This window comes from Lithobates pipiens, unplaced genomic scaffold (assembly GCF_037356315.1).
Source record: "Lithobates pipiens isolate NorthernLeopardFrog02 unplaced genomic scaffold, aLitPip1_a1.2 Scaffold_6, whole genome shotgun sequence".
NCBI classification, from domain to species: domain Eukaryota; kingdom Metazoa; phylum Chordata; class Amphibia; order Anura; family Ranidae; genus Lithobates; species Lithobates pipiens.
In genome coordinates this window covers 8236628-8262936 of record NW_027507881.1, presented here as the reverse complement: position 1 = coordinate 8262936, position 26309 = coordinate 8236628, and the positions used below count along the sequence as shown (strand labels likewise).

Below are 26309 nucleotides of genomic sequence, written 5' to 3'. Positions count from 1 at the left end.
TATCCTGAGACCATTCATGTGTGGGGGGTTGATCCTCAGCCAGGGGGGTAGGCTCCCTCACATCTTTTTATTTTATATAAAATATATTATTTTATATTTTCAAAATAACATACTTTGAGAAAAAAAAAAAAAAAGGGAATAGAAAGACAAACAGTAAATGCCCAAGGGGCACATATATAGAACAGAAAGGCTATTGGGTTACCGGCGTAGAGAAACCTCTGAGGCCACGTACACACGGGCGGACTGTTCGCCCAACTTTGTCCGTCCAACAGTTTAGGCAAACAGTCCGCTCAAACTTAGCATGGACGGACATGGCCACACACGACGGACGAACAGTTTGCTGAAACCGTGCGCGATGACGTGAACGGCACGTACGACGGGACGAAAAATACGACGTCCTATACACTGCATTATAGCTTTCGGCGTGAAAATCCTTTCTGAGCATGCGCGCAACTTTGTTTGACGAACAAGCCTTCACACGGGCGGACTGTTCGCTCAAACAAGGTTTCAGCGGACAGTTTTTCGGAATTTCCGAAAAACCTTGTCCGTCCAACTGTCCGCTGAAACTGTCCGCTGAAAGCCCACACACGAGCGGACTGTCCGCCCAAACACTGTTCAGCGGACAAAGTTGGGCGAACAGTCCGCCCGTGTGTACGCGGCCTGATACATTCAGATAGCTTGACTCATATGACTTCATCAAGTTACACCCCAACCACAAGGGGGCTTGTGAGTACTTTGACCACTGTATCAAATTCTGGGTTGCATTCTCCTATATAAAATACAACACCTCACATGTTGCATCCAACATAACCCAAAGTGAGATGGTGGGAAAACGTGGAAAGGGGGGTGGGGTGGGGCGAATGGACATACCTGAGAACAAAGAACAGAACGATCAAACAGCACAAAAGCAATAGGTGTGAGTCAGTAACTGTTGTAGAAAACCTAGGGGGATTGAGGTGCTTAGGTCTCAGCCTCCATGTAATTATGTACCATCATCCACTAATCCGCTTGCCCAGGGGTGGCAGCAGATGATGTCTGCGTCATATTGGACACTTAAAGCGGTAGTAAACCCGCAATTTTTTTTTTTTTTTTTTTAAACCTGCAAAGCAAAAGGCATAATGAGCTAGTATGCACCGCATACTAGCTCATTATGAAATACTTACCTTAGAACGAGGCCCCGACATCTCGCCCGATCCACGCCGAGGAAGCCGACATGCTCCCTCGGCGTCTCTTCCGGGTATCGCGGCTCCGGCGCTGTGAGTGGCCGGAGCCGCGATATCGTCACTCCCGCGCATGCGCGCGGGAGATTTAAATCCGGCCGGACGAGCGCTGCCGGATTTTCACGGAGAGAACCCCCTTGTGCGCATGCGCCGCTGCAGTCAGCGGCGCATACCGAGGGGAATATCTCCTAAACCGTACAGGTTTAGGAGATATTTTTTTTACCTACAGGTAAGCCTTATTATAGGATTTCCTGTAGGTAAAAGTTAAAAAAGTGGGTATACAACCACTTTAATGTTTCCAAGTGGCCCAGACAGCATAAAATTTATCATACCTGTCCCTTGCACTTCGCCATCCACTCCTCCACCGCCATGATAGAGTTGAGCAGACACGCCCAACCGGATGAGTCTGGGACATGGGCAGACTTCCAATGTACAGGAATCAGACGCCGGGCAGCATTTAAATAGGTGTGGGAGAATGGATTTGCGATAAAAGCTTAGAGGAGTGTATGGCATGTGCAGTAGGAACTCCAATGGGGAATCTTGCAAATCTACATTCAAGATAATTTTTATCTGAGCCCCAATATCCTGCCAAAAGGGCCGGAGCGTTGGGCACTCCCACCAAAAGGTGTAGGAAGGTGCCTCGAAGCCCACAGCCGCTCCAACAGGCAGAAGCTGCTGGATATATCCTAGCCAAAGTCGCTGGGACTCTGTACCACCGAGTCAGCAGCTTTAAGCTAATTTTCTTGCGTACACACGACCAGACTTTTTGACAGCAAAGGTCTGACGGAACGAGTCCGTCGTGTGTGGGCTCCATCGGACCTTTGCTTGGCAAAAATCTGGCGGAATTTAGAAATAGAACATGTTTTAAAATTTTCCCGCCAGAACTCAGCCGGACCAAGAAATTCATTCGTCTGTATGCTAGTCCAGACAGACAAAAAAAACGACGCTAGGGCAGCTATTGGCTACTGGCTATGAACTTCCTTATTCTAGTTCAGTCGCATGTCATCACGTTCAAATTCTTCAGACTTTGGTGTGATTGTGTGTGTGTCCAAGTCCGTTCATTCAGAAAGTCCACCGGAACTCCGCCGAAAGTCCGTCGGGAAGACTGACGGACCTAGTCCTTCGAAAAAAGTCCGGTCGTGTGTACACGGCATTAGTGTCCACTGAGCTCTTGTGGGCAAGATGATATAAATGCTTCAATTGAGCCTCTGTAAATGTATGCTGCAGGTCTCTCTCCCATTCTCATATGTATATTGGCTTACCCCTCACATCTTTTGCCTAAGAACACCACCATGAATAAAGAATGGCACAAAAAAACATCCTCCAAGAGAAACTTCTCCCAACCATACAAAGAACAGTTTGGTGAGGAACAATGCCTTTTCCAGCATGATGGAGCACCTTGCCATAAGGCAAAAGTAATAACTGAGTGGCTTGGGAGAACACCACATTGAAATTTTGGGCCCATGGCCAGGAAACTACCTAGACCTTAACCCAGGGCCGGACTGGGACAGAAATTTGGCCCTGGACTTCATCCAGAACGGCCCACTTATATTTTGAGTGTCCCATCAGCACCCCTTTACATCAGAGTGTCCCATCAGCAGCCCCCTTACATCAGAGTGTCCCATCACCAGCCCCCTTACATCAGAGTGTCCCATCACCAGCCCCCTTACATCAGAGTGTCCCATCACCAGCCCCCTTACATCAGAGTGTCCCATCACCAGCCCCCTTACATCAGAGTGTCCCCATCACCAGCCCCCTTACATCAGAGTGTCCCCATCACCAGCCCCCTTACATCAGAGTGTCCCCATCACCAGCCCCCTTACATCAGAGTGTCCCCATCACCAGCCCCCTTACATCAGAGTGGCCCACTGAGCCATCGGCCCACCGGGAAACTCCCTGTAGTCCCGATGGCCAGTACATGCCTGCCTTAACCCCATTAAGAATTTATGGCCCATCAAGAGGCGAGTGAACAAAAAAAAAACCCACTAATTCTGACAAACTCCAAGTATTGACTATGCAAGAATGGGCTGTCAGTCAGGATGTGGCCCAGGAGATGATTGACAGCATGTCAGGATGAGTTGCAGAGATCTTGAAACAGAAGGGTCAACACTGCAAATGTTGACTCTTTGCATAAACTTCATGTAATTGGCAATAATGAAATGCTTGTAGTTATACTTCAGTATACCATAGTAACATCTGACAAAAAGACCGAAAAACACTAAAGCAGCAGACTTTGACAAAAAAAAAAAATATTAATTTTCACATTCTCAAAACTTTTGGCCACGGCTTTACACACAACTTGGCATACAGTTGTCAGTTATAATTTGCAAAGAATGCCAAAACCTTTCCGACTGCAACTGTTAATCTGAGATAATAGCAAAGAAAAGCATGTGTCAAATCACATCACATTGTCATTTCATTTCATTGTCTGAATTATGGAGAAAGTGTATTAAAGCTTAACAGAAGAGACAGGTGAACTTTACCAAGCATCACCCGAGAGAAACGAAGCACAATGGTTTAACATTTATAAATGATATGATGGAGATTACCGCTGCCTTGCAAGTTTTGAAAAAAAAAAAAATAATACAAAACATCCCCAGTAATAGAAGCTCCAAAAGTTTATTTTCGGGAACATACCTTCTCAACGCAGTCATCGAAAAAGGCCAGGCTGGCGTCTTTATCGCTAACGAATGAGCACTCTTCAATGAAGCGGATGAACATCTGCGTTTTAGTCATCATATTATAAAATTTGTGGTGAGAACGATCACGGCTCTTTAAGAAATCTGAGAGAGAGAGAAGAGAGAAGAGAGAAGAGAGAAGAGAGAAGAGAGAAGAGAGAAGAGAGAAGAGAGAAGAGAGAAGAGAGAAGAGAGAAGAGAGAAGAGAGAAGAGAGAAGAGAGAGAGAGAGAGAGAGACATTACTTTTTTTTTACTTTCTGCTGTTATAAGGCCTTAATCACACAGGAGTACTACAGCGTACGGTACGATGGGTGTCCAGTAGAGCTGCCACGACAAGTCGACTTAATCAATTACATCAACGTGCGTGCAGGGCGTCGATGCGTCACACTGCTCCGTGTCCCCCTCTCTTCTCCCCCTCCGTGCTGCCGCCCCCCCCCATCTTCTCCTCCTCCGTGCCGCCGCCCCCTCTCCCATCTTCTCCCCCTCCGTGCTGCCGCCCCCCCCCATCTTCTCCTCCTCCGTGCCGCCGCCCCCTCTCCCATCTTCTCCTCCTCCGTGCCGCCGCCCCCTCTCCCATCTTCTCCTCCTCCGTGCCGCCGCCCCCTCTCCCATCTTCTCCTCCTCCGTGCCGCCGCCCCCTCTCCCATCTTCTCCTCCTCCGTGCCGCCGCCCCCTCTCCCATCTTCTCCTCCTCCGTGCCGCCGCCCCCTCTCCCATCTTCTCCTCCTCCGTGCCGCCGCCCCCTCTCCCATCTTCTCCTCCTCCGTGCCGCCGCCCCCTCCCCCATCTTCTCCCCCTCCGTGCCGCCGCCCCCCCCATTTTCCCCCTCCGTGCCGCCGCCCCCTCTCTCTCCCCCTCCGTGCCGCCGCCCCCTCTCTCTCCCCCTCCGTGCCGCCGCCCCCTCTCTTTTCCCCCTCCGTGCATCTGTCCCCCTCCGTGCATCTGTCCCCCTCCGTGCATCTGTCCCCCTCCGTGCATCTGTCCCCCTCCGTGCATCTGTCCCCCTCCGTGCATCTGTCCCCCTCCGTGCATCTGTCCCCCTCCGTGCATCTGTCCCCCTCGGTATCTCAGGATGGAGAGCGGAGGTAGAAGCTGGTAAACCCGGCTGCTTCGTTTTCAGAATGGACTCTGTCCATTCACATAACTGAAACGTTGTAACCTCCTGTGATTACGATGTCTCAGTTAATGAATGGAGAGAAGCCGCTGTCTTCTCTCCATTCATTATCAGTGCAGCAGAAGCTGCAGAGAAAGGGACTGTCCCCAGTCCCTTTCCCTGTCTCAAATGGGAGATGTCAGAGGTCTGTTTAAGACCCCTGATATCTCACCATAGCGCCCCCCCCGCCCCCCAACAGGGCTGATAAAAAAATAAAAATTGTAAAAAATAATAAAAAAACAAAAAACACACTGGCACTGTCCCCACACACCCTCCTTCTTAAAAAAAAGAAAGCATTGTAAAAAATTAATTATAAACATTCATGAACTTCTGAACAGAAAATAAAAAGCTAAGATAAAAGTATATATACACTTTTATCTTAATGTTACAAAAAATAAATGGTAAGATAAGAGAATATATATATATATATACACACACACACACATACACACACACATACACACGTGTGTGTATGTACTAGTTATATTATTTTATCTTACTTTTTTTTTATGTACTTATTTTTTTGTAAGGTTATCCAAAGGATTAATTAGCTAATCAAAAAAAAAAAAAAAACACTTGATTGAGGCGATTCAGTTCCCATTGTGCACTATACAAGTATTTCATTTATTCAATAAAAAAATCAAAAAAAATCGTATAGTCGATGACGAATCGAAAAAAATAATCGGTAGATTAGTCAACAGACAAACTAATCGTTCGTTGCAGCTCTAGTGTCCAGTGTACCCCTGAGTGGAGAAACATCAAGGTTCCCAGCTACATCTCCATTGGTATACCAGCAGGACTATTGAGCCACTTAAACAGCCTGATCTGACCACCTTTTTAGAGAGGTCATGGTGGTTCAGTGAGAAGGCATTTCACTCACATCCACCGGGTGATTTATATGAAGTTTTGCCACTGGCGATGGTGTAAGGATTGAAGTTTCATCTTAAAAAGATGCACAGACTTTGTTTTGATCAAATATTTGATTCACTGTCAACAATATAAATTTAGCACTGGAAAAGTATTATTAATGAACGGTTTATATTATTAATTAGCACCATGCACTTTGTCCATTTACCAAGACTGCTATTACTGAACACTAAAACAGCACTATTCACAGCACCCCCTATTACCAAAGACCCCAAATCAGACAAAGCATTCTGCACATTCAGGGGAACAGCTCATTTATTGAATTAATTACATTTTTAAGCACTTTATAATAGGGCTGTGGAAATGAAAGACGAGTTCCTCGATTAAAAATCTTTTGATCGGTACTCACCTCTCCGACGTCGGAGATCCGGTGACGTCACACACACATCGACGTCACTGGACTCCTCCCCCCTTCCCCAAGTGCCTCCGTCTGCCAACAAAGGGAAGGGGGAGGAGTCCGCCAACGTCAAAGTTCTGATTGAATGTAACTCGTACGGGGGGAGGAGCTACGCATGAAGTCATCCGCTGCTGCCCTACGGAACTAACACGATTGTCGGCTTTACATGCTGTGTTTTTATCATCTTCATGTGAGTAGTTTGTGTTTTGAACACAAAAATGAAATCTTATACTTAAGCGGTGAGCACTTTGATCTTTTCTTTCTACCCATGACCTGGCGTCCTTGCTGAGATCTAAGGAGACGTGAGAGAAGTTTATGGTTCGTGTTAACCCCTTTTGATACCCGCTTGCATGACCACCTGTTTGCACAGGGGTCCATGCCATAAGGTGAGAGTGATTAGTTAGACCGGAGGTGGAGGGATTGTCACACTACTGTGGAAAAAAAAAATTACTTCTGTAATAAAAATCTGTAATGTAAAATCTATATGTGCGTTATAATTATACGAAAATAGTCAATCGATTAAAAAAAATTGATTAATTGAACACGAAAATTTTAATCAATAACAGCCCTACTTTATACTACTTCCATAGCACGAGGTTCCTTCACTTTTACAATCCATGTCCTTAGTCTGCTTGTCTTTAGCAAACTGTTTGTGGGCTTTCTTGTGCATAGTCTTTAGAAGAGGCTTCCTTCTGGGATGACAGCCATGCAGACCAATTTGATGCAGTTTGCGGTGTATGGTCGGAGCACTGACAGGCTGACTCCCCCACCCCTTTAACCTCTGAACAATGCTGGCAGCGCTCATACGGCTATTTCCCAAAGACAACCTCTGGATATGACGCTGAGCACGTGACCTCAACTTCTTTGGTCGACCGTGGCGAGGCCTGTTCTGAGTGGGACCTGTCCTGTTAAACCGCTGTATGGTCTTGGTCACCCTGCTGCATTTCAGTTTCAGGGTCTTGGCAATCTTATAGCCTAGGCCATCTTTATGTAGAGCAAAAATTCTTTTTTTTTCAGATCCTCAGAGAGTTCTTTACCATGAGGTGCCATGTTGAACTTCCAGTGACCAGTAAGAGTGAGAGCGATAACACCAAATTTAACACACCTGCTCCCCATTCACACCTGAGACCTAACAAGTCACATGACACCGGGGAGGGAAAATGGCTAATTGGGAGTCTGTGATTGGGAAGTCTGATATAAAAAGGGGGGAGGGGGGTCTGTGATGTGAAGGGGGAACTGGTGACACTGAACTAAGGGCTTGTCAACACTTGTGCAGAGATCTATGTTTTTCTGCACTAGAAATTATACCAAGACACTTCTATGATAATAGGAGCGGGAAGAACATGTTTGCAATGTGTGGGCTCGATGGTTGGAGGACCCCTCTACAGCAGTGGACCAGGGCTCACAATTCTGCCCAGGAAGCGGTCCCTAAGCCGCCTCACTATTCTCACTTGCTCCTGTTTACTTCAATCTCTCAGGGAACATTCTGGAACCAACTTTTGAAATAATGTGGACTGCTATGCAATGTTTGCTCTCTATTCCTTTTTTTTCCCCTTTTTATTTCATTTTGTCGAACCTAACTTGTTTATCATCACAAGTGTTCTCCCCTGCGTAGGAAGCCCACTTGGGTGTCTAACTTTTTTCTACTCTCTGAGAATAAAAAAAAACGTTTTATAAGAATAAAACAAAAAACTCCAAAGTATCAATAAAGAACATTATATTTTGCATACCTTGCAACTCAAAAAGAGAGCTTGCATCTGTGGCTGTCTCAGATGGAGCCTGTGTGATTGGTCGCAGGTAGACTCTGTACCCTTTCAAAATGGATGCCATGAAGCACAGAAAAGCTTCCTGAATCTCCATGTCCAGTTGATGCATTTTCTTCCCTGAACTGGAGTCACAGTCATTCATAGCAAGTTCCATCAGCGCATCTTCTCTAGGCCTTTGCTGTACTAAAAAGGTAAAATGGACACGTTGTCAGAGCCCACGTTTTACATAAAAGTCATAAAAATCACAGATCTCTAAGCAAGAGCAGAACCTAAAATGCAAAACTAAAACTGCATAAATATTATACAGTTTGTGCAGCACTTGAAGTTACATTTTGTTTTCTTAACTCAATATTTTTTTTTTTATTAAAATGAAAACACACAGCAAAAATATACATGCAGAGGTAGCACCGAATATGTAAGTGTAGGGCTTCTTGGAGTTGTGCTGGTTGCAGTTCAATGGGCTGCTGGTTAGCTGCAAGGTGTGGAGTGAAGAAAAGAGACGAAGGAAAAAAAAAAAGAAAAAAAGAAAAAGGAGTGTGTGTGGGGGTGGGGATAGGGGGAGCTGCGTATAGGTCAGAGGGTTTAATTATAGAGCCAATAGGCACAACCATGGGCATTTGAAGGGGAGAACGATTGGCCCAGTATTCCCATCATTTTCGGTGGATGGATATTCTATCTTCATCATTCTTGAAAACTGCTGCCAAACTTGGTTTGGGTTAGGCAGGCCATACACGGGTCGAATTTCGTTTGTATCTAAGAATTTTTGTTTGTATTTCGCACCATTAGTGGGCTGCAGCAACAGACTATTTTCAAGCGGCAATCAAATAGGAGTAATCGGACATGTTGGAAAAAAAAACGATTTTCTAATCAATAATGGGAGAATCGTGCGAGAATTATAAAATCGAAAAAGAAATGCGCGTGCAAGAAAATTCACAGAAAGAAAAGAAGATTCCTAGCCACAAAAATTATTTTGTGTAACATGAGGTGAAATTGAAGGCTCGGTCCGCCGAATTTCGAATTCAATGGTGGCACCATCGGATCACAAAATGCATAAATTACCTGATTTTCAAAAGAAAATTATTTTGAAATTCGACCATGTATGACCAGCCTAAATCATGTTTTAGTTTTTTTATTGGTATATATATATATTTTTTTTAATGTTGAGTCAGGACCTTCCAGATCTTCGCAATGGCTTGTTTGCCGATTGTGAAAAGATGGGTTAGGTGTAAGGTGTCTTGGTCAACCTTGTTGGGTTTGTGATAGGTTTTACATTTCTAAACTTTACAACCTTTTAAATATCTCATGCTATGTTTCAGGTATGTTCAAGCAGGTACTAGGTTGTGCCAAAATGCTGTAGAACAAAAGTACTTATTCTACAGTAGTGGCTTGAGTATCTACTCCATTTCATTCAATATAATAAAAATGGAATGTGCCGAGTTGATTTAGGCCAAGGCACATAGAAATTTGCTGCTGGAGTTTGTGACAAAAAAAAAAAAAAAAAACTGAAGCTGCCCAGAAGCTCCCTCAATATCCTGGCTCTAGAGAACTTTTATAAAGGGTTTACTTCCTCTTTCATTCCCTGCAAAGGTAAAGCATAATGGACTACTGTGCATGGCATAGTATTCCATTATGTGTCACTTACCTGACACAGGAGCCAGCGAAGTCACCGCTGTCCCCTGTAGTCCGGCGCATCCATCTTCTCGGTGGATCTCGCCACTCCGCCGTTGTCATTTGGGAAGCCGCGATGACGTCACTCCTGCGCATGCGTACGGGAGCCGCCACTCGCGGCATATCGCCGCTGACCGCGGCGCGCTCAGTGTACCTGCGCGCCGCTGTCTACGGTGCATGCGCCGTAGACAGCGGTGCCTGTCTTTCGCCAAATATCTCCTAAACCGTGTAGGTTTAGGAGATATTTCTTGGACCTACAGGTAAGCCTTAATCTAGGCTTACCTGTAGGTCAAAGTTGGTTGTAAGGGTTTACAACCACTTTAAGTGCCAGTTCACACTAGTGCGTATCACACCTGAATCGCACAGTGGTCCACACTGAGATCTGCGCACCGCTGTGGGCGTCAATGTAAAGTTAACGACACCCCCAGGTCGGTTTTGCAGATGGAACTGTAAAATGGTGCAGGAATTGGATCTCAGAAGCATCCAATGACACAGACAGTAGGACTCGGCTCCACCCCCTGTCTCCCGCGGCATTGGATTTGATTGACAGCAGTGGAAACCAAATGGCTGCGCTGCTATCAATCTATCCAATCAGGACCAGAGACACCAGCTGGAGCTGGTGTGCTCAGTCCCATTGCTGGAAAGACCAGGTTCAGTTAAGTAAAAGGGGGCTCTGGAAGGCAGCTGCCTCAGAGGTTTTTCCCTCTTACTGCATAGGATGGATCGAGGGTTTACAACCCCTTAAAAGAGGAGGTTCACTCTGGGGAGAAAAATTTTTTTTGAAAGTCAGCAGCTACAAATCCTGTAGCTGCTGACTTTTAATAAAACGACACTCACCTGTCCAGAGATCCAGCGCCGTCCTCCCCAGGGCTGGTTCTTCACTAGCCTTCCCAACTGTGGGCAGCCGGCTATGCTGTTTTTTGGCTTCCCACTGCGCATGTGTGAGCCGCGCTGCACTGTGTGAATGGTCCCGCAGTCTTTTGGTACCGGCGACGCGTCCCAGAAGACTGCAGAAAGAAGCAGAGGAGAACTTCCACTTGAATCACCTAGGTCAGCGATGGCGAACCTTGGCACCCCAGATGTTTTAGAACTACATTTCCCATGATGCTCAACTACACTGCAGAGTGCAAGAGCATCATGGGAACTGTAGTTCCAAAACATCTGGGGTGCCAAGGTTCACCATCACTGACCTAGGCAATCTGAGGGGAAGTGGGTACTTGTCATAACTAAATACCTGCCACCCCCCCCCCCAAAAAAAAGTCATGCCAAAAGTGGCAGCGGAGGAGGACTTAAAAGTAGAAAATAAATCTACAGTATGGAAGAAATCAAACGTGACTCACATATTCAGCTTATATATTCACTCACATTATGATAAAATATGAGCCATTGTAATATTTGCATGGTCTGCATTGCCACCATCACATGGCGTTTAATAAAACATTGCTATCAGCAGTAGCACTGCACAGTCCAAAAACATAAAAAGCTACTTACACTCCGCCAATTGCCGATACAGATTACTGAGCGTGTTCAGGAGATTCTTGCAGGCTTTCTTAGGCAGGATCTTCCAGCTGATATTCCGTTTGCAATCAATTCTGCCATTTTGGAAAGATTACAGTGATGCTTAGGTTCAGCAACTTGTGAGGGTTATGCTGGTCATATACTATTTGAAAAATCAGCAGAAAATCAGTCATTTAGACCGTTCGTTCGTTTTTCGGCTCGTTAACGGGCACAAAAATCGATAATCGGTTGGGACGCTTTTTTTAGCCAAATAAAAACCGAAAGGACAAGTTTGGAAATTTGCTGCTGAACGAACGATAAATTGAAAGGTTAACGTGTTTCCCTTCCAAACTTTCTGCACTAGGTATGTGTTAAAAAAAAAAAAAAACAAGCAAAAAAAATGCATTAAATTTATGTCCACTGAATGATTTATTGGTCATTACAAGAAGGCAATATCATTTGCGCTCACGGCCGAATGTTTGTTTTTCGAAAATGGGTTTGGCTGATTTTTTGTATAGTCTATGGCCAGCAAAGGAATAGACAACAATAACATAACTGGATATGTGCAAAAAAACAACACACACGCCCAATGTTCAGCACTAATTGCACAGAACTCCTATCTGCCAAAACTGTCCACAAAGGGGTACATGGTACAGGTGAGAACTGGGGGGGGAGAATGATCATGCAGCTTCTAGATAGATCTGAGACCAATCCAATCCATGGTCATGTAAAAAGGCAGAAAGACAAGATGCATGGACCGTTAAATAGTACCCATTTACTCCACAAAAGACACACAGCACACTTACATGGAGTAAAACTGTTAAGCAGGCAGTGCCTATGGCTGTCCTGCATGCACCTCATTTTGCAGCAACAAGGAAAGTGTCAAAGGGAATGGTTGTGCAGCAACATGTTTCAGGGGCCATGCCACTTTCTCAAGCTTAAGGGCTGGGCCACTGAAACACCAACTTCTATCTGTGTGCTGGGTTCGGCTCTCATACCATGGAGGCTTACTGATTAAAGCTAGGATTCCATCCTTGGCTACACATCTACATGATAATTTTACCTCTCCACTGTATGCCGATTACAGTTTTACTCCGCTCCAACCCATGGGCATATAAAAAAGAAAAAAAAAAAAAGAAGAAGAGGAGCAGAAAGGCAGGGCCCTGCCACCTTTCCCAAGATTGACAAAGTGGGTGGGGCCCCTGAAACCTTTTGCCGCCTGACCAATCCCTACCATCTGTGTGGAGAGTCTGACCCTCATACCACGGAGACTTACCAATTGAAGCTCCGATTCCATCCTTGGCTAAATCCACATGTTCTTCCCTCTGCACTTCATGCTGATCACAGTTTTACTCCATGTAAGTGTGCTGTGTGTGTTTTTTTATGGAACAAAGGGGTACTTTTTAACCGATGCGTGCATCCTGCCAGTCTCCTTTTTTTAAATGAGTAAGAATAGAACCTGACTAGAACAACTAGGATGATGAGCAACAGGAACGTGGGTGATTTTTATTCTGTGAGATATTTGAGGGGAGGAGAGGTTTCTTCCCATTGGAGGCCCCCCCACCAAGAATATACAATTATAACCGAAGTCGTAGTTACTGCACAATGATGTGACATTTTATGCACCAAGACAATTAGTCATCCTGGGTACAGAACGTTCCCAAACTACTTAAAATAGCAACCAAGAATTTATACCAGGGATATGCAATTAGCGGACCTCCAGCTGTTGCAGAACTACAAGTCCCATGAGGCATTGCAAGTCTAACAGCCACAAGCATGACACCCAGTGGCAGAGGCATGATGGGACTTGTAGTTTTGCAACAGTTGGAGGTCCGTTAATTGCATATCCCTGCTTCATACGTTTAACTCCCTTTCCTGTCCACCCCGGAAATTCCTTTATACAAAGAGTTCTAAACGACTGGGGAGAGGGAAGGATCAGCGAATCATATAACCAATGTCACAGTGGTCACATGATTGGAAGCCTGGCTACCGGTCTTTAGTCTGGACCAAGCACGGTCTTTGTGCTGGAAGCACATTCTAAGCGCATAAACATCAGCTGCCCAGCCATCCATGGGTGTGGCGTTAAAGCCCACTCTTTTGCTGCCGCACATAAGTGTGTTAAAGTGGTTCTAAAGGCAGAAGGTATTTTATCTTATTGCATTCCATGCATTAAGATAAAAAAAAAAACCTGTGTGCAGCAGCCCCCCTCCCCCCAAATACTTACCCGAGTCCCATCTCGATCCAGCGATGTCGCAGGAGAACCTCTGCTGCCTGGGGCTCTCCCTCCTGATTGGCTAAAACACAGCAGCTCCATTGGCTCCTGCTCCTGTCAGTCAAAATGAGTCAGTCAATGAGGAGAGGGGGGTGGGGCCGAGCTGTGGCTCCATATCTAAATGGACATAAGGAACAGTTGTTCCCCTGCCCCCATAGCAAGCTGCTATGACAAAGACGAAGTTCACCTTTTTTTCTTCTAAATTCCATCTCCAATGTACCAATATAGCATTAATATACTTATTTTCCAAAAATAAAACAGCTTTCAATTAATTCTACACACTTACCTCACTCTTTTCATAGCTTTTAAACACAATGTTCAATTACTTCTGCCTTACTTCCTGGACAGACTTTAGTTCATGACACAGGAAGGAGTTGACCAGCTGGGGGTATATAATGCAGGGTGTGTGCTAATGAGATCAGCTGGTCAACTCCTTCATGTGTTATGACCTAAAATCTGTCCAGGAAGTCAGAGAGAAGTATCATATTTAATCTGCGTATAACACACACTTTTCCCCCTTTAAAATAGGGGAAAAGTGTGTGTGTGTGTGTGTGTGTGTGTGTGTGTGTGTGTGTGTGTGTGTGTGTGTGTGTTATACGTCGATATAGGCTGCCTCGGAGGGGGGAGGGAGGGAACGAGCACCTCCGAAACACAGAGTCACAATCTCCTGTGTACGCGGCTCGCAGTCCTGCCCCCTGGACAGCTCCTAGTGTTGATGTCCCAGCATTGGACCGCTGTTATGTCCATCATAGAAGCCGAGCCAAGGGGCGGGACTGTGAGCCGAGCCGAGTACACAGGAGATCTGGGTTTGTTTATCCTGGCATAGACAAGGCTGCAGATGGGCACTGATTAGCCTGCAAGTATGGACAAGCCTGCAGATGGGCAATGATTAGGCTGTAATGATGGGCAAGGCTGTAGCTGGGCATTGATTAGGCTGTAATGATGAGCAAGGCTGCAGACGGGTACGGATCAGCCTGCAATTATGGACAAGGCTGCAGACGGACAAGGCTGCAGATGGGCACTGATCAGGCTGCAATGATGGGCAAGGCTGCAGAAGGGCAATGATTAGGCTGCAATGATGGGCAAGGCTGCAGAAGGGCACTGATTAGGCTGAAATGATGGGCAAGGCTGCAGAAGGGCACTGATTAGGCTGAAATGATGGGCAAGGCTGCAGAAGGGCACTGATTAGGCTGCAATTAGGGGCAAGGCTGTAGCTGGGCACTGATTAGGCTGCAATGATTGGCAAGGCAGCAGATGAGCACCGACTTATTTTGCTTCAAAATTCTTTATTCAAAATTGAAGTTTTCTTGCTAAAACTTCACTCTTATAATGAAGGTGCGCGTTAAACGCCTGTGCATGCTATACACCGATAAATACGGTAATTGAGCAGTGTGTTTAACCACTTGCTTACTGGGCATTAAACCCCCCTCCTGCCCACACCAATTTTCAGCTTTCAGCGCTGTCGCACTGAATGATAATTGTGCAGTCAAACAACACTGTACCCAAACTACATTTTTACCTTTTCCCCCCAAATAGAGCTTTCTTTCGGTGGCATATGATCACCTGTGCAATTTTTATTTATTTTTTTTAATTAAAAAAGACTTTCTTTAAAAAAAAATTATAACGGGTAAATTTTGTCAGTCATTGATGTATGCCGATGAGGCAGCACTGATGGGTGGCAGTGATGGGCACTGAGCGATTACAATGATAGGCAGCACTTCTATGTGGCACTGATTGGCGGCACTTGTGGGCATCGATAGGTGGCACTTGTGGGCACTGTTGATCAGTATAAATGAGGCATAATTGCGTCTTCCTCTTAGGGACCAACTTCCCTTTAAGATAAGCCAGTGATCGGCTTTTTTTTTCTCCTCCGCTGTCAGCACGAGGAGAAAAAAAACAAAACAAAATGATCACTCAGCTTTTGTTTACATCGTGTGATCAGCTGTCATTGGCCGACAGCTGATCACATGGTAAGGGGCCAGGACCGGCCCCTTACTCAGATCGGTAATCACCCGAGTCTCGGTGACTACAGCGCACGCAGGGAGCGTGCACAGGGGAGGCCGTCATAAGACGGCCTCCCGGGAAATCACATCCGCGCTGTGGCCGTCATTCGGCCATAGCAGGGATGTCAGGTAATTAAATAGCTATAAAGAGAGTGAGGCAAGTGTTTTTTGTTTTTTTTTTTGCAAAATAAGTACATTAATGCTATATATAGGGGAGCGGGAATGTAGGAGAGGAAAAAAAAAAAAGTGAATTTCGCCTTTAATATCACTTTAAGTGGTTGTAAAGGGGTTACTGATCCATGCAAACCTCATTCTCGATTCCCACCATTAAAATTAGATTTTCAAATATGTATTTATGAAATGTACATTTTCTATACGTTTTGTGCACACCACTCTTAAATTGGCTGCACACATTTACAAAGACAAAAGGTAATAAAAAAAAAAAGTAAAAAAAAAGGACAAAAAACATGTTAAATACTGGACACAAAATGTAGAGAGGAAATATTAAATCATTTATGCATCAGACTATGTGATCTCAACAGTCTTAGACCAGTAACATGAAATACAGCCTCATCCTTCCAGTGCAATAGGAAATAGATGCTTCCCATTACTGGTAATGAAGACTTTACTGCCCTCCAGCCAGAGAGTTGATGTATTTTAAACCACCACGGCAATCACCTTTTTTTTTTTTTTGTTGTCACAGAACAAGTTCTCATGGAGGAATACTTACTGAGAAATGGTGTTGGTATCTAGGTCAACACAGCTCACATCCGGAGGGGGCTCGTACAAATCAAAGTAGCGAGAATCAATTCCCACAATGAAGGGGCAAGGGGCACTCAGCACGTCTGCCAGGGCCAGGGGGCAAAGCGGGATATACGGACAAGGCCAATGGAAAGGGAAGATCATCTTGCAAAAGAAAATGAATGTTGTTATTGTCAGTTAGGTATCAGTTATTAAAGCAATGCTAGACAATGCAATTATACAGTAAGTGGAACAAAATACAAAAAACGGTCAACATTATCTGTCAGTCACTTTACTCAAACCAATCCGATCGCCGTTATTTGGTATACAATTTAGATTGTCTTGGCATATTTCAAAAGTAAAGAGCGATTTCTAACTGCTTCCAGTCCGTGCCTTTTATGGCACTTTTTGTTCACATGCAACAAATTGGTATTTTTTTTTTTGCAAGAAAACTACTCAGAACCCCAAAACACACACACACACACACACACACACACACATATATACATACACACACTTAGAGGTGAGTAAAAAAAAAAAAAATATTTTTTTTTTGGGTGGAACTCGAAAGTTAAAATCAATATTTTTTGCTAGAAAATTACTTGTAAACCCCCGAACATTATATATATATATATATATATATATATATATATATATATATATATATATATATATATATATATTCCCTCATGTATTTAACTGTACTGTAATTGTGCCGTCTCCCCCTCTACATGGTAAAGCACTGCCTAAACTGTTGGCGCTATAGAAATTGTGAATAATATATATGTATATATTTATTAATAACAATAATAATATATATTATGTATATATTAATATCAATAAAAATATATTATATATGTATATATTTATTAATAATAACAAATATTACATATGTATATATTTATTAATAATAAATATTATATATGTATATATTTACATTTATTTATTTTAATTTTTTTAAGCAGTGGCCCTAGAGAATAAATTGGTCGGAATTGCAATTTTTTTCTGTGTCACGTGCTATTTGTGCAGCGGTTTTTCAAATGCAAATTCTTTGTGAAAATATACACTTCTTTGAATTTTAATGCCAAATACAATACAGCCAATTTTTGGGTAAAATATAAAAGATGATGTTACACTGAATAAAAGATACCCCAACATGTCACGCTTTAAAATTGCACATGCCCGTGCAACGGGGACAAACAATGTAAATTTTACTTTCCATAGGCGACACTTTAAAAGCCTTTACTGGTTATCGCTTTGTATTTACAGGAGGTCTGGTTCTAGAACTATTGCCCATGATCTGATGTTCACGGCGATACCTCCCATGTGTGTGGGATAATCGCTGTTTGCGTGCGTGCAAGAGAAAAGTGTGCGTTTGCCTTTCTGCACAAGCACGGGAAGACCGGGGCACTTTATTTTTACACTGTTGCTTTAATTTTTTTTAACCACTTTTATTGCTGTCACAAGAATGCAAGCTTCCCTGTGACAGTAATAGGCAGCAACAGGTCCTCTCTATGGAGAGATCGGGGGTCTATAACACCCCAAATCTCTCCTCTGCTCTTAAAAGCATTGAAAAACACCAAGATCTGCGTTTCTGAATCCTTTTGATTTTCAAAAAAAATGGCGCCGATGGTTTCCAAGTAAACCGGAAGTGATACCATGTCATCACTTCTGGGTTACTATTACAAATAGCCGATTAAAGCTGAATCCGGCTTTATTCAGCTGTCTGGCCAGAAGTCCGATGCGCCGGCTGGTCGCTCGGGTCTCTCGGTGGGATGGGAGAGCCACAGAAGGTAGAGGGGGGGGGAGGGTATCCCCCTCCCACTGCTTGTAATGACAATAAAGTGGCTAGTGAGCTGCTCTTATTGCTTTTACAAGTGAGCCGACCACCGGGTCTAACAAAAAACGGTACAAGGGGTGATGCCTATCATCCCGGTACAAAAACGTCCAGTCACATACCATTACGTCGCTTGGTGGAAAGTGGTGAATATCAAGGCCAAAGGATAAACTAATCCGAGCAGACATTCATTTAGGTTTATTTAAAGTGATATTAAACCCAAAACAACCAAAAAGGTCATCTATTGCAGCTTACCAATCATTAGATGTGGTGGCTGCATTTGTTTTCCCTTTAGGCTTTTCCCATGTGTGTTCACCTGCTGATCTGGCGCGCTCCCCCCCCCCCACACACACACACACACACTCTGGATGAAGGAGCACAGGGGGCATCCTTTGGACAGAAGCACTGTCAGTCTGGGAGATGTGGAATGTTAGATGTTGTAGCAAATTTAAATACACTAACAAATCGAACCTGAACTCCAGCTCACACTTTACAAGCAGTTACAGCAGACAGTTTTATTTTTCCATTTCGGATAAAGGTATTAGAGCAATATATAAAAGCTGATCATTGTAAGCACCCCTGATAGTTTGTCTCATCCATGTAAAACGGATACATTCTTTTGGAGAAATGTAACTGTAACTTATGAATATAATATACCATTCCTCTGGAAGCTGGAAATCACTGTATAGACACCACTGCTCCAGCGATCTCTACTAGATGTCGGGTTCCATGCCGAGCAGCCAGCACGATGCATTGTGAACACAGGAGGTCGGCTAATCAGCACAGGCACTATCCAGAGAACACTTCGCATTTTCTGAATCGCGTGGGGTGTACTCACTTTTGTGAGACACTGTACATAGTTACATTGGTCCAAACCTTTTTTAAAGCCTGGCATTTTCAAGTGCTCCGGAGACACGGGTGCCACATCCAACCCGGCAAAATCTACGACAGGAGGAAATATGTGGTGGCTGGATGCTGTACCAAGTGGTTCTTGCATCTAGGGCCCCCATGCATCCCGGAATGTAGGCTTCAAAATGTAGACTTCACGGCTGGACACACATCGGGGTTGATTTACTAAAGGCAAATACATTGTGCACTTTGCAAGTACAGTTGCACTCTGATCGTGCACTTGCTCCAAAGTTTAGTAAATGAGATGACGCTTTACTTTGCAACGAATGCCCAATCACAAAAAACTAAATCAAAAAAAAAAAAAAGAAGAAGAGGAAAACAAAAAGAAAAAAAGAAAAACAAAAGAAGACAAAAAAAGACAAAAAAAAACATAAATAAAAAATTTTGCTTGCGCAGGATTGGATGATGAAAGTCAGCCCAACTCCCCCTTATCCAATAAGCTCTGGAGCAACTGCACTTGCTAAATATACAGTCAATTTGTCTTTAGTAAATCAACCCCCAAGTCAGAGGCGTAACTAGAACCTCAGGGCCCGGCCGGCCCTCACACTGACCCCGGGGCCCTTCACTCCCTTTAGTACAGTCCCACAGCAGGCCACCTTCTTGCAGTCTTGGGGTTCCCCATGGTGGCGGAACCTCAAATCCCAGTTGCAAGTGCAATTTTTTCTACGCTGGTAGTTCTTTCTGCCACTGGTTTCAGTAATTATTTTTGTTATTTTATTTTTATTCTTTACAATTTTATTATTATTTTTTTTTTTAGGACCGGGGCTTTGATGAAATATGAGCTGTATTTTGACACACAGCCTTCTCTCTTCTTCAAGTATTGGAGACACCCCTGACTGGCCCCCCACTTTTAGTATATTACTTTATATGTTATGTAGTTGGTGTGTTATTTATGCTTCAAGGCAATTTTGTGAGTAGCCAATGAATTTTCATGCAATTGTCTTGTATACTTTTTTAATAAAATTAATTTTTCATTTATACATGTGTTATGCCTATAAAGTCCATCATCTGCAAACCTATTCTTGAAAAAATCTTGACAAAACAGACCCCTGATGTGTTACTTTGGAGACAGCGAAAGGTACTAGTGACAGATTCATCAGACCCTCTCTCTGCAGTCTCAGCTACACCAAATGAATGAACAGGAATAGCTCTGCACAGAGCGGGGGTCTCAAACCAGCGGCCCTCCACCTGTTCCAAAACTACAAGTCCCAACATGCCTCTTGTCTGTAGGAGTCAGGCTTGTAACCGTCAGCCTTGCAATGCCTCATGGGACTTTTAGTTTTGAAACGGCTGGAGAGCCGCCAGTTTGAGACCCCTGGTACAGAGCTTTCTGTTCATTCACAAACTAAAGCATAGTAAACATAGTTTACCTTGCCCCAGCGAAGAATGATTTTTTTAATTTATTTATTTATTTATTTACAGTCAGTGACCAATACCAGTGACTAATCATTAAGACAAGGAAGGGGCAAGTAAATTACACATTTACTGGCTCCTTCCCCCGCTCTTCATCCTGACAGATCCTCCACAGCAGCTGGCAGGAGGTGGAAAGAGGAAAACTGTCATTGATGCCGGGGGGGGGGGGGGGGGCAGGGACACACACAGAGGGGTCCGGGGTGGCATGCAGAGGAACCAATGCCCCCCATTTCCCTCCTGCAGGCGCTTAATGTGGGGAAGAGAAGTGGGCATTCAGCAGCGACATGGAGGGATTGGTTTCTCTACATGCCGGCGACCCTCCTATTCAGGTGTACAGGGGGACCCCCTGGAATATGGGGCTGGGTTGCAATGGTGACCTCTGTTCGTATGCCCCTGCCCTATGTGTGTAGCCAACATGGGTGTGCACTCCAAAGCTCAAAAGTGCTGATCACTTATTGTGTTCATTCCGAAAGGGAAGGGGCCGGCAAATTACATATTTACCAGCCCCTTTCCCCACTTTTCTAAAACATCCCCCTGTGTGTGCCTGCAGCAGCAGCCAATGGGAGAGAAGAGGAAGGAAGCTGGCAGTCTGGGAGGGGGAATCTGCTCTGCACGGGGTGAGTAGGGCGTGTCCAGGCACACCTCGGCACACCCCATGCACACGCCTGCGGTAGCAAGCCGTGATCACTGCAGGTGATCACAGGCAAGAATAGCTGCAGCCGCTGACATTGCATTCTACAGGCTCGCCAGCCACAGCTATCTAGTTGCAGCAGTCAGACGCAGCAGACAGAATCAATAGATTCTTGCCACTGGGATTTGCACAGTGGAAAAAAACGCCCGTGTAAATGGAGCCTAAAAGAAAACACAGAGGGCAATAAAAACCTGACAGATGTTCTGGCACTTCATCATCTCATCCAACGCAAAAGATATTTTTTTTCCCCAGTTTTAGTAAACTATCTCCTCTGTAAAGCCAGAAAAAATAGCAGTGAAAAAAAAAAAATAAATAAATAAAAGTTTCCTAATCAGCTTCATAGTTTGAGTAAACGTTTGCTGTCTGCAGGCTCGTCAGACCTCGCCGGGTTTTGGACTAAAGCTTTCTACTTTGGCTCACTGGATAATATCTGCGATTTCCACGAACTCTCCGCAATATGCTCCTTCATCGGAAGTGGAATGGCAGACCAGCGATAAGCTTCTCGGCCATATGCCCCATTCTCTCCTACTTTACAGGCTGGCTCTGAAAAGCTGCATTTGGATTCGGTTCAGTAACGCGAGCTTCAGGATCGGCCTGTTCATGTAACGCAAACCACGTTATGTGGCATCTCAATCTGCTTTCACTATTTCCACACAGCCGGGAAACCTGGAACACGGGGGGGGAATCAAGAGCACTTGGCATTTTCATGGCTTAGGATGCTATAACAAGCCAGTAAAAAAACCAAGCATTGATTTTAATGGCAAAAAGGAATCACAAAAAAACAAAAACATAAAAAAATAAAATAAAATAGAAAAGCTGTGTTAAGAAGGATATATTATTTAAAAGCTAAATTAACCTTTAAAAAGCATAAGTTTACCTTTTAGCAAAAAAATAAAAAAAAATGAAAAAAAAAATAATAAATGCAAAATTATTTATAAATTGCAGGTAAAAAAATAAAAATAAAAAAAAAATAAAATAAAAAATATTTAAAAAAAAAAAGTGGATTTATTATTATAATTTTTTTTCACTGCAAGGCATTGCACCCGTGAACAGATATGGGGTGGGGATGCAATGGCTGTATCCTGCAGACACTCAGTAAGAATAGTTTTTCCTTTCAATGAGGCCTATTCAAAACAAATGGGTTGTGGTTATGACAGCCCACCGACACATACAAGAGGGTATCCTGACACACGTTTTACCCCAGTGTAGTGTAATGCAGACAGAATTAACCTATTTCTTACCAGTAACTTAAACCCCCCTTCCTGCCCAGACCAAATTTTCAGCTGTCACATTTTGAATGACAATTGTGAGGTCATACAACACTGTACCCAAATTAAATTTTTATAATTTTTTTCACACAAATGGAGCTTTCTTTTGGTGGTATTTTATCACTGTTTTTTTTTTTAAAGTGTAAGTTTGTTATAAAATTTTGAAAGTAGGTAATTTTTCTCCTTCATTGATGTGAGCTGATGAGGCTGCACTGATAGGCCCTGGTAGGCTGCACTGATGAGATGGCAATGATGGGTGGCACTAATGGGCACTGATAGGTGGCACTGGTGGGCACAGATGAGGCAGCTGCGGGTCTGTGTGGGGGACCGATGTTCTTCTGACAGAAGCCAGTGATCAGCTTTTTTTTCCCCTCACGCCGTCAGCATGGGGGAAAAAAAATTAAATAATATTACCGATCTTCTGTTTAGATCAGGTGATCAGCTGTCATTGGCTGACAGCTGATTACATGGTAAGGGGCCGGGATCGGCCCCCTAACTCCAATCTGTGATCAGCAGAGTCTCAAACTCTGATCATAGAGTGCGCCCCACAGGGGGCACGCAGGCAGCTCATGCACGGGAGGATGTCATATGACGTCTTCCTGGCAATTAAGGCCCGTGCTGCAGCCGTCATTTGGCTATAGCATGGGCAGGAGGTGGTCAGAGTGGTTGGAAATCCTCACAAATCCCCAGTGAAATGACTGGTGATGCACAGAGATGAAGCAAATGCCCCTACATAAGTTGTACCTGGTTTATCTGCAGCACACTCTTCTCCACAGCCGCTCAAAGATCAGAATTTATACAGCATTTCTGATCTCCAGGAGGCAGGGGTCTGATGTCACACACTGCACAGAGCTGAGTGTAATCTCAGACCCGAGTTGAGGGAATGGATGGATGGATCCCCTTCTCCACAGTCTCATAGGAAAACTTGCGGAGTTAAGGCTGTCAATCACTTGCCGTGTCCTGGAGCACTGGGGGGGGGGGGGGGCAGAATCCCAGGGTTGTCTGCTGTCAGACTTTGTTAATTTTTCATTTCAAAGGTTTACAACCACTTTAAGGCCCCCATTCACATGCAGTGATTACTTGTGTGCCCAGATTAGGGCTGCCTCTTGCCGGCACGAGGGATACACAAGTGTTCTGTGCATGCCTGTGCTGGCAGTCCCATAAATGCGTGTTGGGATGCATAGCGGTACGGACACAGCTATAGTGTCCCAATGGATTTTATTTACTAAAGCTGGAGAGTGCAAAATCAGTCTCACTTCTGCAGAGAAACCAATCAGCTTTTAACCTCAGCTTGTTCAATTAAACTTTGGCAATAAAACCTGGAAGCTGATTGGTTTCTATGCAGAGGTGAGACTGATTTTGCACTCTCCAGCTTTAGTTAAAAAAAACAAAAAAAAAAGCCACACACACACCACACACACACACAGACCAACATACGACATCCATGTGGGTGTGGGGTCGTGGACACCGCACAGAAGCAGTAGCTGTGTCCATGCAGCCACATGTCCCAATAGAAAACTGTAGGGCTGCCAGCATGGGGATGCACAGAACACCCCATGCATCCCCACGCCGGCAAAACACAGCTCTGCACGAGGCACACAAGTCATTGCTCTGTGTGAAAGGAGCACTAAAGTGGTTGTAAACCTCCGAGGTTGAAAAATGAACAAAGCATGTCCCTTCCATAGTGTATACTTACCTCTGTTCAAAGCACTAGGATTCCGCCCCCTTCCCCAACAGCACACAGCAAGTGTTCGATTGTCTCAGCGGTCCCAGTTTCCCCATGAGACTTTGCATCCATTCCCTCCACTCAGGTCCCTTGGGAGGACGCAATTTGGCATGTTTGCCCTGGGCTCTAGATGACCTTGTCTGGCGTTGCCCTCTATCATGTGTTTACCTTAAACACTTAAAATTTTGTTTATACTGCACTCCACTGGGGTAAAAGGCGTTTAAGGATACCCACCAATCAGGGCTGGGACAAGCATTACAAGGAGATTAGAGGGGTGGGGATTTGTGTTGACAGGGGGAATTTGGGTTGGCGGCAGGAGGTAAGAATTGTTCTAGATGGGGAAATTTGGGGAGGTGTGCTAGGAGTGGGGATTTGTGGTGAGAGGGGAGATGCTGGAAAAGGATTTATGCTAGGCTGGGGGATTTGTGCTAGAAAAAGTAATATGATGGGGGGGGGGGGGAAGAATTTGTGCTAAGAGGGGGCATTTTTGGGGGGTGATTTTTACTGATAGGGATGACTGGGGGGCGTTTGTGCTAGGATGGGGAAATTTGTGTGGGGGGTGGGGGGGGGGGGGCTGAGGACGACAATTTGGCATGTTCGCTCTGGGCTCTAGATGACCTTGTCCAGCATTGCCCTCTACCATGTTTTTAGGCAAACCACTTTAATTTTGTGGCGAGATGGGGGGGGGGGGAACTAGGAAGGGAGATTTGTGCTAGAAAGGGTAATATTATTGGGGGGCATTTGTGATAGGATGGGGAAATGGGGGGGGGGGATTGTGCTGGGAGCATATGTAAAATAAGAGCTATATATGCAGATTAGCACTTTGCCATGTTCGCCCTGGGCTCTAGAAGAACTTGCCCGGCATTGCCCTTCTATCGTGTGTTTTGGTGAACCTCGATTACCGCAAGCCATTTGTTTTGAAAGGGCCACAATGAAAGAAAAAAACGATTCTGCAGTATTTTTTCACCACAGCCTGCATCATGTATTGTGGTGGACTGTAGTGCAGATGCCTTACATATGTTGGACCACATGGAAAAACGGCCTTCCCTCTAGGCATACATGGATTCCAACACCCATGGGACCAAAACAAACAAAATGAACGTATTTTTCCCCGATACTTCTCTTCAGTCCCATTTTCGGCACTGTCCCATATGTATTAAAAATGCAATATGTCAAAAAAAAAAAAAAAAAAAAAAAAACATAAACAAAACAAAAATTTTCTCTGTAGTGCTACTCAACCCATGTCAACCATCCTCGTTAAAAACAAAAATATAACAAGAGAAAGCTGAGAGGAGCAAATGCCATTTATTGTGGTCAACAAAATCTTCTATTATTATTATTATTATTATTATTCAGGATTTATATAGCGCCAACAGTTTGCGCAGCGCTTTACAATATGAGGGCAGACAATACACTTACAATACAAATCAATACAGGAGGGATCAGAGGGCCCTGCTCGTTAGAGCTTACAATCTAGAAGGGAGGGTCAAGTTGAAACAAAAGGTAATAACTGTGGGAGGTGAGCTGATGGAGAAAATGAAAATACAGTTAGGTGTGGGTGGGGTAGGCTTCTCTGAAGAGAAGGGTTTTCAGGGATCGTCTAAAAGCTAATAAAGTAGGAGATAAGCGGACAGATTGGGGTAGGGCATTCCATAGGATTGGGGAGGCTTTGGAAAAGTCCTGGAGGCGATGATGAGGGAGCTAGAGAGCAGGAGGTCTTGAGAGCAGGGCCGCTGATAAGCCAGTACAATTGGCCCTGTTGTACCGGGCCCCGCCAGCAGGGGGGGCCCGGGCAATCTGAGCAGAGAATGATAGAAAAAAAATATATATATTTCTCCAGCCAGCACGAGATGAGTCTGACCACCGGAGAGGTGAGGAGGGGCAGGCACCACTCAGAGGCTGGAGAGGAGGAGGAGAACACTTTCCAGACAGTAAGTAAACTGAAAGCAGGGGTTGCCTTCAGTTTAACAGCACCGACGGCAGGTAGCCTGCATGTGTGACTTGCTCACATTCCACTCACATCTCTGCTCATGTCCCTTGTGTCAGTGAGGAGAACAGCACCATGGAAGCCTCTCCTACACTGCTATCTACAGATTTCTGCCTCCCAGCAGGATGTCAAACCAATTGGTCTGCTGCTCTGTC

At 44.6% G+C, this 26309-nt stretch overlaps 1 protein-coding gene across 8 annotated transcripts in view; it reads right to left on the bottom strand.

Annotated features, from left to right (window-relative positions):
• LOC143958214 (C-myc promoter-binding protein-like) overlaps nt 1-26309 on the bottom strand; it is a 250429-nt gene that overhangs the window by 99917 nt on the left and 124203 nt on the right. For all 8 annotated transcript variants that reach the window (XM_077467701.1, XM_077467695.1, XM_077467696.1 and 5 more), the window contains exons 10-13: nt 16313-16488; nt 11302-11402; nt 8107-8325; nt 3858-4003 (exon numbers count right to left, since the gene is read on the bottom strand). In XM_077467701.1, the coding sequence (XP_077323827.1) occupies nt 3858-4003; nt 8107-8325; nt 11302-11402; nt 16313-16488 (642 nt within the window). The remainder of the gene's footprint in view (nt 1-3857; nt 4004-8106; nt 8326-11301; nt 11403-16312; nt 16489-26309) is intronic.